We start from the raw sequence: 14,997 nt of genomic DNA on the forward strand, positions 1-14,997 counted from the left end.
TTTGCAACATGGAGACAACCCCTAAAACGGAACATAACCATGTTTTTGCACATTAAATTTTATTTTCAATGTGAAAACAAACACCAAAACAATTTTTGCAAAAATCAAGGCTTTTTTGTGCTTTCCTTAAACTCATTCCTTATCAGACTTGTCACAGATGGGCTGCATTGGTAGGACGGTCAAAAAGCGAAAACTGTTTCCTAATTTTGTGACTCATACAGGACCTCAGTATCTCTAATATAGCACAGCAAGATTGTATGTGGAGAAGATTCTGTCCTGAGACAGAATGCTTCAAGGTCTCTGACACACAAAGGTGATGAGAAGGTTGAGAACCTCAGGGTCTTTGTAGAAGCTTGTAATTCTGGAAGTAACACCTGTTGGTAGTATGGATATGGAGAAATAGAAATAAAAGACAGACAACAGTTACTGTGAGCGTGAATTTTGTTTCTGTTCCAAAGTAATAAGGATACACAGCAGAAACTCAGAGGCAATACAGAATCTGCAGGAGCCAAGCAGGAAGGCCAAATCAGAAGATAAATATTGAAATCTTCTAGACTCACAAAGCTATGGATTTGTAGCTCTCAGAATAATCACACATCTCAGAACTGATAACCACAGCCATTTACAGATGAGAAATTCAAGACACAGAGAGACAATAACTGCTCAAAGTCACAAACATACACAACTTATTGCCTGGAAATACAGGGCTGAATATATTCCTACTAGAATGTAAGCTTCATAAGGGCGCTATTATTGTCATTTTGTTCACTGCTTTATCCCCAGCACCATGGACAGTGCTCACACAGCAAACAGAATATGTTTTGTTGCTTAATGAATGAATAAATGAATGAGATAAGGTCTCTGCTCTTAAATAGCTCCTACCTAGTAGAGAAAAAAATCATGAAAATAATGTTAGCGTTAATGTACTGCAATATACGCTATGATAAAAAGGGCAAAAGTGCTAAGAGAGCAAATAGGTCGTGGCCCCTTACATCAAGGAAACTCTGGTAAATGGTGAAGTTTGTGCTGAGTCTTGAGAGAGGAATCAGAATTAAGCAGGCAAAAGAGAAGGGTGATGGCAAAAGGGGAAATTTTAGGAGAGATTACGAGGCTGAATAAAAGTAGGGGGAGGGCGAGAAAAATGTAGGGCAGGGGTTCCTCGTGCCATGGAGCACTCCGGCCATCTGCGGAGGTCTGTGGGCTGCTTCTAGTAGTAGTTTTTTTTTTTTTTTTTAATGAATAATGTAAAATACATAAGATTACAAAGAAATCAAAGTTACCAAAACATTAAAAAATTGGGACACAGCAATATATGTGTTTTATTAATATACAAGATTAAGTTTTAGGTTTAATAATTACTTTGGTTTAATAACTACTGTAATTTTGCAGTAATGACAGGAATAAACGACATTCCAAGATAACTGCAGTAACTAAAATGGGATATGAAAATACCTGTGATTTCTATAGTTGACAGCATCACAGGTACTGTTAATATTACTAGGCTCTATTGCCTACACTCACAATTGGAAGAAATGTTCAATTTTAGTTGCTGCTGTGCTACTGTTTAGTCACCAAGTCGTGTCCAACTCTTTGCAATGCCATGGACTGTAGCCCGCCAGACTCTTCTGTCCACGGGATTTTCCAGGCAAGAATACTGGAGTGGGTTTCTATTTCCTTCTCCAGGGGATCTTCCTGATCCAGGAATTAAACCCGTATCTCCTGCTTAGCAGGCAGATTCTTTACCACTAGGCTACCTGGAAAGCCTCAATTTTAGTTAGAGGTTAATAAAAATAAAGATGTAATTATTTTCCTATCCAAGATCATCTACCCTGACTTGAATCCTTGGATTCCTGAGGGTTTATGGATCCAGTGCTAAGAATCCTTGGCCCTATACTGAAGAGGGACAAAGTTGGTATGGATAGAGACAAAGGTAGAGATCTAACAGAAATTTCAGAAACACAGCAATTTAATGGATCTGAGGATTTGATGGTGAAAAAGAAAAAGAGGTGTATCTAAGTTGATACTCTGGTTTCTGGACTGAGGAATTTATGATATACAAAATTAAGATAACTAACAAGGTCCACTTAGGTTCAGAAAGGCTTTCATACTGCTTAAACCTTTAGGCTTGAGAAATATAATTATTACTGATTAAGATGATTAGCAATTCCTCCAGACCCTGTCATGATTAGAAAGATTTATGAAGACAGGACTGTAGCCTGCAGAGTCAGATACCTATTTATAGATAAGTGAGAAGAACATACCTTTCAAGCTTAAGTGCATTGCTCTCTCTACCAGAATGCTGACTGTGAAAGTTCCATCTGACTCAGGAGGGCCCTCCTGGGCTGGGCAGACTTCAGCAGTGGTGGTGTTGCAGGGGACCTGGGTGGAGGCTGGAGACTTCTGGTGGCCATGTGGTGGAGAGAGCTGGATCTCATCAATTCCTCTGGGGACCTGCTCAGACTCACTGTGGCTGCTGCAGTCCATGGAGTCCAGCTCATGAGTGGGCCCAGGGTGTGAAGAAAGAGAGGAAAGAACCGCATGAACTCTCAAGGCAGCTCCCGAGAGGTTGGAAGCGTTTCGTCCAAATAGGGGATAAACACCTGCAAGAGGATGGAGGAGAATAAATTGAGGCAAGCAGGAACACTTTCTAAACCTGGAGATGTTCACTGAGGGTGCTTGTGGTCCTCTCTTGTTTGGTAGGGCCACAGGCCCTAACATACCAATTTGCAAAAGAAACTGTGGGGTTAATATACACTGTGAGAGTTTTTACTGTCTCCCCCGCAACCCCCCAACTCTATCTGAAATAATGGAAAGCAGTGAGAGGCTGGATTTTAAGCCAAAGTTGAATGACTATCAGGCACAGCTGCCATAGAAGGAATCCATGAGCAGAGGGGGTAGCTAGACTTAAATGACTTCTGGAGTCTCTTAAAAGTTTAACATTTGATGAAATCAAGAGTAGCCTGTCTTTTCTTCCATAAGTCCCACTGTTTCCTCTTCTTAGGCCTCTTATTAGGAATCTGACTTGATGCTCAATTTAGCCTGTTTCACCAAATAAATAGGTTTTGGCAGTAGCCCTGAAGATCATTTGTAAGGGAAAGAGGTGGTGGCAGGAGGCAAAAAGAAAAGGGAGTATCTATTGAGTATTTTTCATGTGCTAGAATCTCAGAGGGGTTAAGTAACCTGGCAAGATGACTTTTCCAATAAGTGGCAGATTTAAACCCAGGGATATAACTTTTCTGGTTTGCTGGGTATTAAAATGAGATTTATTTATAGAGCAGAGGGCACTAATAGTTTCTTCAGAATCTCAAAGTTTGCTTCATAAGACTCATTCCAATTAACAGGGCAGCAGAGGATGAGATGGTTAGATAGCCTCAGACTCAGTGGACATGAATCTGAGCAAACTCCAGGAAACAGTGAAGGACAGGGAAGCCTGATGTGCTGCTGCAGTCCATGGGGTCACAAAGGGTTGGAAACGATCTAGCGACTGAACAACAATAAACAATTCAGGAAAATGGACTTTACTGATTCACAGATTGCAATAAGAGAAAGTCTTCCCTGTCTTTTTCTGTTTTTAGGCAACCTGTTTTTTCCCCATGCAATGTGTAGATTATGAGGATTATCACAGGCACAAAATAAGGGCAAGTCATAGAAAGGAAGATACCAAAAGCAACACTGTTAAATCCTTATCCTCAAGAAATTTAATAGTACTTGGAAAGATGGTTGGATGGATGATTAGATGAACTGATTGCAACCCATTCAATAAACATAAAATGCTACACTTTGTATAAGGCCCTTTTACAAGTGGATAAAAAGCTGACAGGAGTCGGGGAGTGGGGAAATAATTTTTTATGTTCAAGTTCTGATCCTTAAATCTATATTCAGTTTCTCAAACCCACCTGCTTCAGCAGAGTGAAGTTATAAGCCTATTTTTATGAACTTTAGTTCAAGTGAGCTCTGCATACTTCAAGGATTTTTTCTGTAGTCTCTCTGAAGTGACTCTACACGGCATTTGATGAGGTGCTCACCAGAGTCATAATTATACCTATTGGGTCCAGAGAGAATCAGAGAATCTAGGATGATCACCCTGATACTCAGTCCTCCTTTAGCTTGGGCTACCTGCTCAGTAACAGCGTAGGAGCACAAGGCTAACAGAGCTAAGACAGGGTTGTGACCCAGTTTCTTCAACTGTATAGTGAGGAAAACTATCTTACAGGAATATTAAGGTTTATAAATATGACATTTGTAAAGAGTCTAGTCTGGTCATCTTCAATTCATTCTGTAGCATAGCTGCCAGACTTATTTTTCTATAAAGTAAAGCTGAGTCACTCTTCTATTCAGAACTCATTAAAATAGCTTTCCATAGCTCTGAGAAAAAAGCCTAAACTCTCCTGCTTAGAAGAGGCTTCCCACACAATCCTCCTGCTCACCTCTCTAGCTTCTTTCCCCACCATTTCCCAACCTATATATCCTGTGATCCAACAGCACCAAATTACTTACAAGACCTAAAATGTATCAGGCTGCTTCCTCCTCTGTGCCTTCACCCATGCTGTTCCCATTTAGAAAACTGTTTTCTCCCCCTTTTCTTATTTCTAAATCCTTTGAAACTCAGGTCAGGCATCACTTCCACTGACATGTCATCCTTGGACCAAAGATCTGTTGTGTCCCTGTGCTCCCACAGGGCCACTGAGAATACCTTTTCATAGTTCTTACACTTCACTGTATGTATTTACTACTCTACTCTCCCATTAGACAACGAGCTCATTAACTATTTTTGACGTATCTTTTGAATTTCCAGGGTCATGTACATAGAGCAAATACTGAACAAATGCTTGAAAGAAAAGCACCCATAGTGCCACTTGCAAAATACTAATTTTTTTCCTTTCTGTCTTGTGAACCAGTTAATTACCATGTAGATTTTCTGATTCTAAGATGTGTTGACCAGAGAGAAAGGATATCCTAATCTCATTAGCAGGTACACTTCTCAGTGTATTTAAAAACTAACATTTTAGATTATCATATAGGCTCTTATACATGGGATTAAATTCACTCATTCTTATTTTACATGTATTAACTGCAGACTTAGTGTTCTAGGCACTGTGTTAGGTATAACAATCTGATGAATTTGGATGTACTTTAAGGCTACAAAAGTTCAGAGCCAGTTCTTAGATCTTAGACAGTATACCTTAGGCTCCACTAAGGTATAATGTCACTAGATAATGCCCTTCTTAAAGCAGACCTCTTTCAGAAATCTCTTTACTCTCAAGAAGCATTACTAAATTACTATTAATCTTTCAACATGCAATAATGGACAGAATACTTACTAATATGTGACCTTGGGCACTTACCCAACCTACCTGAGCCTCCATTTTCATGACTGAAAAATGAGTTTGATATCTGTCTCATAGATTTCTGGGAGTACCAAATAAAATAATGTCATAGAGGGTATCTCACATGGTGCTTGTCACAGAACAGAGGCGCTCAAACCACAAGAGCTAAGGCTGTTCATCACTTACCACTGACAGTGAGCGTCCTTGCTGGCCTCTCCCCAAGTCTGGTCAAGTCCACATAGGCTGAGCCAATCCAGCTGTCTGTCTGGTGGGGCCTCTCCACACTCTCATTGCCATAAGCCCGCCACACTTGGATCTCTAACCTCTCCTCTCTGAAGTACCAAAGCAGTGATGGGTTCCGAGTGACTTCTGCTCTTTTGGATGCCTTGAAAGTAACCATGACCTGCTTTTTGTTTGTAGATTCCTTAGGCTTCTTGAGAGGGGTCCAAAAGCCTTCCTGATCATACAGCTTGTAGCGGAGGTAGCAATATGTATTCTTATGAATGTGGTTGTGGCCGGCAAGCAGCACGCAATGGATGGGCAGCCAGAGCCTTGGGGTGGAGATGGTGACAGTGGCTGGCTCCTCTTCATCCATCTTGACAGAATCCTTCAGATTATTCTCAAAGCTCCAGCCCAATAGCTCAGCAGCTTCCAATACCCGCTCTCTGTCTCCAGGATGGGTGAAGGAAACCGAAAGCTCCAGACCACCCACAATCTTCTGCATGAGTTCCAAGCCATGAGGCAGGACCCCCTCTTCTGGGAAAATGATAGGATACCATCCTGTGATCCCTTATGAGAGAAAAGGAAGATTTTCAATTATTGTTTTAAAAGTAAAAAGACTAACCCACTTTCTGCCTAAGAGCCACCATCACCCTGGTTCAAGATAGAAAAGAAAACACAAACCCACAGTGAACTGAAGTCTGTTTCATCTGACCACTGAAAGACAATGAAATCAGGTGGAAGAACAACGGTTAGGAGCCAGAAGATCTGAATTTTCTCCTTGGCTCAGCCCAAAACTAGTGGTTTAGTCTGGGTAAGCCATTAATATCTTTTAGCCTTATTTCATTACCTGACAAATGGGAAAAACAGTGCCAATCTTGCCTACCAGACAAAAGTATTATGATTGTCAAATGAGATAATGGTTCTGGAAGAGCTCTGAAAGAGGAAATATTATCATGATACGATGAGTACAATGGAGAAGGCATGGGACAGGATCAGGAGATCTGAGAGATGTCTAGCCATGGGTCTTTTACCAAGGGAACTGCCACTTACTGAACACATACAGAGGACCAGGCACTAGACTTCAAATAAAAATTTTAAATATTAGCTACTTGTTACTGGGTATCTACTATGTGTCAGAAATTCTCTTATACTTTATACATACTGTGCTATAAGTTGCTTCAGTTGTGTCCAACTCTTTGTGACCCTAAACTGTAGCCCACCGGGCTCCACTGTCCCTGGGGTTCTCCAGGTAAGAATACTTCAGGGGTTGCCATGCCACTCTCCAGGGGATCTTCCCGACCCAGAGATCAAACCCACGTCTCTTATGTTTCCTGCATTGGCAGGCGGGTTCTTTATCACTAGTGCCACCTGAAGCCCTTATATATACTACATCTTTTCTTGATAACCCTGTCAAGTTTTGAGGATTCAGTTCAGTTCAGTTCAGTTGCTCAGTTGTGTCTGATTCTTTGTAACCCCATGAACTGCAGCACACCAGGCCTCCCTGTCCATCACCAACTCCCGGAGTTCATCCAAACCCATGTCCATTGAGTCGGTGATGCCATCCAACCATCTCATCCTCTGTCACCTCCTTCTCCTCCTGCCCTCAATCCTTCCTGGCATCAAGGTCTTTTCCAGTGAGTCAGCTCTTCGCATCAGGTGGCCAAAGTATTGGAGTTTCACCTTCAACATCAGTCCTTCCAATGAATACCCAAGACTGATCTCCTTTAGGATGGACTGGTTGGATCTCCTTGCAGTCCAAGGGACTCTCAAGAGTCTTCTCCAACACCACACTTCAAAAGCAACAATTCTTCGGTGTTCAGCTTTCTTTATAGCCCAACTCTCACATCCATACATAACCACAAGAAAAACCATAGCCTTGACCAGACGGACCTTTGTTGACAAAGTAATGTCTCTGCTTTTTAATATGCTGTCTAGGTTGGTCATAACTTTTCTTCCAAGGAGTAAGCATCTTTTAATTTCATGGCTGCAATCACCATCTGCAGTTATTTTGGAGCCCAGAAAAATAAAGTCAGCCACTGTTTCCACCGTTTCCCCATCTGTCTGCCATGAAGTGATGGGACAGGATGCCATGATCTTAGTTTGTTTAATGTTGAGCTTTAAACAAACTTTTTCACTCTCCTCTTTCACTTGCATCAAGAGGTTCTTTAGTTCTTCTTCACTTTCTGCCATAAGGGTGGTGTCATCTGCATGTCTGAGGTTACTGATATTTCTCCCGGCAATCTTGATTTCAGCTTGCGCTTCCTCTAGCCCAGCGTTTCTCATGATGTACTCTGCATATAAGTTAAATAAGCAGGGTGACAATATACAGCCTTGACGTACTCCTTTTCCTATTTGGAACCAGTCTGTTGTTTCATGTCCAGTTCTTTTTTATTTTTTATCAGTTCTACCACTTTATTGCTACCAACCCATCTCCCTCCACCCTTGTGCACACATGCTCAGTCATGTAATCCCATGGACTTCAGCCCGCCAGGCTCCTCTGTCCATGGACTTTTCCAGGCAAGAATACTGGAGTGGGTTGCCATTTCCTTCTCCACCATGTCCAGTTCTGCTTCCTGATCTGCATACAGGTTTCTCAAGAGGTCAGGTGGTCTGGTATTCCCATCTCGTTCAGAATTTTCCACAGTTTGTTGTGATCCACACAGTCAAAGGCTTTGGTGTAGTCAATAAAGCAGAAGTAGATGTTTTTCTGGAACTCTCTTGCTTTGTCGATGATCCAGCGGATGTTGCCAATTTGATCTCTGGTTCCTCTGCCTTTTCTAAAATCAGCTTGAACATTTGGAAGTTCACGGTTCACGTATTGCTGAAGCCTGGCTTGGAGAATTTTAAGCATCACTTTGCTCCCGTGTGAGATGAGTGCAACTGTGTGGTAGTTTGAGCATTCTTTGGCATTGCCTTTCTTTGGGATTGGAATGAAAACAGACCTTTTCCAGTCCTGTGGCCACTGCTGAGTTTTCCAAATTTGCTGGCATATTGAGTGCAGCACTTTCACAGCATCATCTTTTAGGATTTGAAATAGCTCAACTGGAATTCCATCACCTCCACTAGCTTTGTTCATAGTGATGCTTCCTAAGGCCCACTTGACTTCACATTCCAGGATGTCTGGCTCTAGGTGAGTGATCACACCATCGTGATTATCTGGGTCGTGAAGATCTTTTTTGTACAGTTCTTCTGTGTATTCTTGCCACTTCTTAATATCTTCTGCTTCTGTTAGGTCCCTACCATTTCTGTCCTTTATTGATCCCATCTTAGCATGAAATGTTCCCTGGGTATCGCTACTTTTCTTGAAGAGATCTCTAGTCTTTCCCATTCTACTGTTTTCTTCTATTTCTTTGCATTGATTGCTGAGGAAGGCTTAAACAGGACAATAATCCATACTTTACAGATGCGCAAATGAAAGCTCAGAGACCTTCCCAAGTTGTTACAGCTACTAGGCCATATAGTTAGGCTTTGAATCCAGGTACAGCTGGCTTTAAAGTCTACAATCCACCTATTATAAATTCATAATATCTTATCTAGAATCTTCAGCATCAGATTTGTTTACAATTTTAAAAATTTTCAGATTTTAGAAATTAATATGGTACATAAATTGAATACTATGTACTAGTCAGTGGTCATGTAGGTCAGGGGTTGGTAAACTTCCTCTCTAAAAGGGCAGATGGTAAATATTTTAGGCTTTTTGGCCATATAGTCTCTGTTGCAGCTATTCAATTGTGTTGTAGTGAGAAAGTTGACATAGATGATATGCAGATGAATGGGCACAGTGTGCTCCAATAAAACTGTATAATCAGGAAGCGGCCTAAGTCAGAAAATAAAGACTAAGCAGTTGGTGTCAGGTTTGGCTGCTTAACTAATTAAAAAAAAACTTATAATTTTCTGAGCTTTTTGGATTTCATAATTATGTAAAGCAGTTTATAGACTGATATAATATTCACAGCAATTTTCTGAGATTTTATTAATTAAAATTATAGATGAGAAGATTCAGACTTACTGAGATGAATTTGCCAAAGGTCACTTACGGTGTTATGACTTAAGGCATTTAATTTTGGGGGGCCTTCCAAGTTTTCACTTACAAAACGAGGATGCTGAAATAAGAATGTACATCTTTGAGACTCTTGACTTTAGTCTAAAAACCTACAGCTTTGGTTTAGTAATTTCTCATCACTGGGTATTAATTTCCTCACAACCAAGTGGTTCTTAACATTATTTGGTCACAGATCCCTTTGGCAGTAACGAAAGTTGGCCCGGAAAAATGCTCAAATATAAATTACACAAATAATTTCACACCATTTTAGCACTTAAGAACTGCTGCATAGGATCATTCCTCTGGCTCTGTGATTCTATAATTGAGATTTCTGGCAGGAGGAAACAAAACAGAATGTTCACTTTAGAATAACTGACTATAAGGACAAATGCTACATTCTAAATTATCAAAAGGTTTATTTCCAAGTGGTTAAATTTAATTTGTGGAGATGGGATTTCTCGGATGGTGCCTATTTGCTGACAAACTCTGTACTAAGTTTTAGAAGGAAAGAAACCATGTGGCCAGACCTGTGCAGAGATCTTTTATATGTATAACTTCATTGAATGCTTCACTAATCCTGCAAAGATCTTATTACTTCCATTTTTAGAGATTCCATTTAGGGAGCTGAGAGATGAAGCGACTTGTCCTAGATCACAAACAGTGACAGAAGTGAGATTTGAACCCTTTATCAAGTTGTAGCGACTTCTTTCTGGCAGGCACATAGTATTTGCTTATTGAGTATTGTTCAAATTTCAATTCACAGTTAAAACTGGGAGATGTGTGAGAAAATTCTGGAAAATAGATCATATAATCCTAGGGAGGAAGATGGGCAAAAGAAGAAAACTTAACGTTTACTGAATGCCTACTATGTGTCAGGTACTTTACATATCCTATCTCACTGAGTTCTACCTCATAGACTTGTTATCATTAACAGTCTTCATCTACAACGTAAGTGGGACTCAGAGGTCAAGGTCACTGAGCTAGTAAAAAGCAGGATGGGACCAACATTTCCAGACTGCTGTCCTGGTGGTTGTACCTTCTTTCGGGTTTCTATCTGACAGCCTCATTTCTTCTTCAGTGAGACAGAAGAGTATAGTGAAAAAGAATGGGCAAACCTGGATTTGATTTCCAGGACTCCACTACGTGGCTGTGTGGTTCTGACAAATCACTTAAACTCTGTGAGCCTAAATTTTCTCATCTGTCAAATGAAGATAATCCTAGTATCCCCGACAGTAAGAGTTACCCTGAGGTTCAAATGAGATCTGAGAAAATATTTTACAGAGTGCTATATAATGCAATAGGTATTGGCATATTTATTATAAGTAATATCATCATCATTCCCTTTCCTGGGGGAAGATGACTGACAGTACAGTATTTTGAGCTTCTCTGCTTTATTAGAAGACTTCTGAAATAACTAGCAAAGGACTTAAAATATTTTTGAGAAAACTTCTGAGGTAATTTGGCAGAATTGAGAAGTATGTGTTAAGGGGTCTTTTTATTCCCCTCATATCTTGCAAGAGAGCCAAACAAGATCCTCTCGAGCAGGGAAATGAACAGGAAAGGACAGGATTAGAAAGTGATAATCCAGGATCCCTACCAGATCTCTTGATCAGCAGATCTTTTGTTGGAATCTTTACTACTCCAAGCAGATAATCTTTGAATGAATGGATACTGGTTATATCACTGGCTGTTAAACAAAAAAAAAGGGAAATTAGTTGGTGGTCTACTGACTAAAGGGCTTGTGTTACAATACAGCTATATGAGAACCCATTTACACTCAGTGAATTTCAGTGTTGGAAGGTGCATTAGAGATCATCTTGCTCCAGTCAAATCTTGAATGCCTTCTAAATCATTTAAATTAAATCATTAAGTATGTGTATACCCACACTTGAATAATTTTACTTTGAAAAATTCAGGCATACAGAAAAGTTAGAATACTTATGAACTCCTATATATCCTTCACCTATATTCACCTGCTAACAACTTGACACATTTGCTTTACTTCTCTACATTCTCTTAAACACACGCAATACATATTCTACATATTTTTGCTATACCCTTTAGAAGTAAGTTGGAAACGCTATACCATTCAAAACAGTCACATTTTTAATTGTGGCTATGAGCCATTTGTCCTCACCTGATCTGGTATCTTCATGATAAACAGCAAAAGTAACTTCTGCAAACTCTAACAGCTCTGCCAGGAAACAGGCTTCTCCACTGCAGTGCTGGGTCACCAAGTTACATGAGAACTCACTGTGATGGGAGAACTCGGGGCAGAAGGAACAGGCCACAGGCCGGGTTTGGCGCTGTTCTCCCTTGGGCAGGAAGGACAGGTGAGTGGTGACAAAGGCATTGACCCCGACTGTGGCACTAAACTGCAGAGCAGGTTCCTGCTCAGCCAAAGCCCTGTAGGGGAGAAGGGGAGGAATATCAGAAATGAGAAGGATGTAGTATCAGAAATCAGGAGACTGCCTAAGAAACATCACCATTCCCACGAGGCCACCAAGAACACTCACAGACCATGTGTTTCCTATCTAGGCTGTGGTAGTGCCACAGTGTGTTTTCTTAGTAATAGAGATGTCATAGCATACGTGTGTATGAAGGAGACAATCTTCATCTGCCTACTAGAGTGCTACTACAAGGACATTCCACTGCCTGGTCTGACTTCTTGCCCTTTTTTCTTCAAAGTGCAACACAGATCAGATGCAGGACTTAAAAAAAAACTGCCTGCCATCTAATCTGACTTTCCCCATGAATTCCCAGAGAGAGAAACTACTGAATTTCTTATCTATTACTCAGTCTCTCTGAGATCTGAGTACTGAAATTCTGAGTCCTTTCTGTCAGTTCAGTTCAGTCGCTCAGTTGTGTCCGACTCTTTGCGACCCCATGGACTGCAGCACACCAGGCTTTCCCGTCCATCACCAACTCTCGCTTACTCAAACTCATGTCCATTGAGTTGGTGATGCCATCCAACCATCTCATCCTCTGTCGTCCCCTTCTCCTCCCACTTTCAATCTTTCCCAGCATTCAGGGTCTTTTCCAACGAGTCAGCTCTTCACATCAGGTGGCCAAAGTATTGGAGTTTCACCTTCAACATCAGTCCTTCCAATGAATACCCAGGACTGATCTCCTTTAGGATGGACTGGTTGGATCTCCTTGCAGCCCAAGGGACTCTCAAGAGTCTTCTCCAACACCACGGTTCAAAAGCATCAATTCTTCGGCACTCAACTTAGTTTACAGTCCAACTCTCACATCCATACATGACTACTGGAAAAACCACAGCTTTGACAAGACAGACCTTTGTTGGCAAAGTAACGTCTCTGCTTTTTAATATGTCAATTACATAGTAATTAATTTATTTAACACTATGTTTATGATTCTGACATAGGCTGGGTCTTACCCAGAACAGGTACTCCATTATATGTAAGTTTCATGCCTCCATGGCTTTTGCACATGTTCTTCTCTTTGGAATAATTTTCAGCTTTCTTGGGCATTTAGATTAACTCCTACTCTTCTTTCAAGACTCAGATTAAGATATTTTGAAGGGCCCTGAATGCCATGTTGAGCAAGCAGGTTGGACCTTATCCTGTGGACCACTACCCTAGAATGTAGTGAGTACCATATAGGGGGTTCAGAGAGTAAACTATACGGGCATAAGAAAAAAATTATTAAAATTTCTAGAGTTGTTATTTCATATATTAAAGTTTTACTACTCTTAACAATATATATATCAGTATAATAGTACATGAAGATGACTCATACATGAATAAGTATCCACATGTTTAGAGAGTATGCTAATTTTTTTTATAATAATAGGAATGTAGAATTAAAATTAGGAGACCACTGTTACTGACAATGAGAAACCATCAGAAGTTTGACTATATGGTAGAACATGATTAAAAAACCATCCTGGTATCTTACTAACACTAAGATGTTCTTGAGTGGTTACTGGAAAAGTCTATTTGGAGAATTCAGTGAGGAAAAGTATTAATTAGACTGAACATATTACCAGCTACTTTCACATCAGATTTCACATGGCAGTAATCCCAATAGTTATTTAGCGACTATGAAGTTACAGGTAAATATTCTGACTCTTAAGTTGTAACAGGGACCAAATTAAACAGCATTTGCATCTTTCTTGAATTCATGTCCAAAGTGAGCTAGCTTGCTTCAGGATCATGATCTAGTTATTCTTTTTTAAAAAAATGTATTTATATTTATTTATTTGGCATGAAGAACTATGGACTGAGGTTCGTGACACTGTATAGGAGGCAGGGATCAAGACATCCAAGAAAAAGAAATGCAAAAAGGCAAAATAGTTGTCTGAGGAGGCCTTACAAATAGCTGTTAAAAGAAGAGAAGTGAAAGGCAAAGGAGAAAAGGAAAGATATACCTATTTGAATGCAGAGTTCCAAAGAATAGCAAGGATAGATAAGAAAGCCTTCCTCAGTGATCAGTGGAAAGAAATAGGGGAAAACAATAGAATGGGGAAGACTAAAGATCTCTTCAAGAAAATTAGAGATACCAAGGGAACATTTCATGCAAAGATGGGATCAATAAAAGACAGAAATGGTAGGGACCTAACAGAAGCAGAAGATATTAAGAGGTGGCAAGAATACACAGAAGAACAATACAAAAAAGATCTTCATGACCCAGATAATCACGATGGAGTGATCACTCATCTAGAGCCAGACATGGTGGAATGTAAAGTCAAGTGGGCCTTAGGAAACATCACTACAAACAAAGCTAGTGGAGGTGAGGGAATTCCAGTTGAGCTATTTCAAATCCTAAAAAATGATGCTGTGAAAGTGCTGCACTCAATATGCCAGCAAACTTGGAAAACTCAGCAGTGGCCACAGGACTGGAAAAGCTCAGTTTTCATTCCAATCCCAAAGAAAGGCAATGCCAAAGAATGCTCAAACTACTACACAATTGTACTCATTTCACACGCTAGCAAAGTAATGCTCAAAATTCTCCAAGTCAGGCTTCAATAGTATGTGAACCATGAACTTCCAGATGTTCAAGCTGGATTTAGAAAAGGGAGAGGAAACAGAGATCAAATTGGCAACATCCGCTGGATCATCGAAAAAGCAAGAGAGTTCCGGAAAAAACATCTATTTCTGCTTTATTGACTATGCCAAAGCCTTTGACTGTGGATCACAACAAACTGTGGAAAATTCTGAAAGAGATGACAATACCAGACCACCTAACCAGCCTCCTGAGAAATCTGTATGCAGGTCAGGAAGCAAGAGCTAGAACTAGACATGGAAGAACAGACTGGTTCCAAATCAGGAAAGGAGTACGTCAAGGCTGTATACTGTCACCCTGCTTGTTTAATGTATATGCAGAGTACCTCATGAGAAACACTGGGCTGGAGGAAGCACAAGCTGGAATCAAGATTGCTGG

General features: G+C 40.4%; 1 protein-coding gene across 4 annotated transcripts in view; it reads right to left on the bottom strand.

Annotated features, from left to right (window-relative positions):
- C2CD3 (C2 domain containing 3 centriole elongation regulator) overlaps window positions 1-14,997 on the bottom strand; it is a 119,275-nt gene that overhangs the window by 44,802 nt on the left and 59,476 nt on the right. For all 4 annotated transcript variants that reach the window (XM_043482672.1, XM_043482675.1, XM_043482673.1 and 1 more), the window contains exons 21-24: window positions 11,729-11,997; window positions 11,189-11,278; window positions 5,514-6,116; window positions 2,262-2,600 (exon numbers count right to left, since the gene is read on the bottom strand). In XM_043482672.1, the coding sequence (XP_043338607.1) occupies window positions 2,262-2,600; window positions 5,514-6,116; window positions 11,189-11,278; window positions 11,729-11,997 (1,301 nt within the window). The remainder of the gene's footprint in view (window positions 1-2,261; window positions 2,601-5,513; window positions 6,117-11,188; window positions 11,279-11,728; window positions 11,998-14,997) is intronic.

Source organism: Cervus canadensis, chromosome 11, assembly GCF_019320065.1.
Source record: "Cervus canadensis isolate Bull #8, Minnesota chromosome 11, ASM1932006v1, whole genome shotgun sequence".
Lineage (NCBI taxonomy): Eukaryota > Metazoa > Chordata > Mammalia > Artiodactyla > Cervidae > Cervus > Cervus canadensis.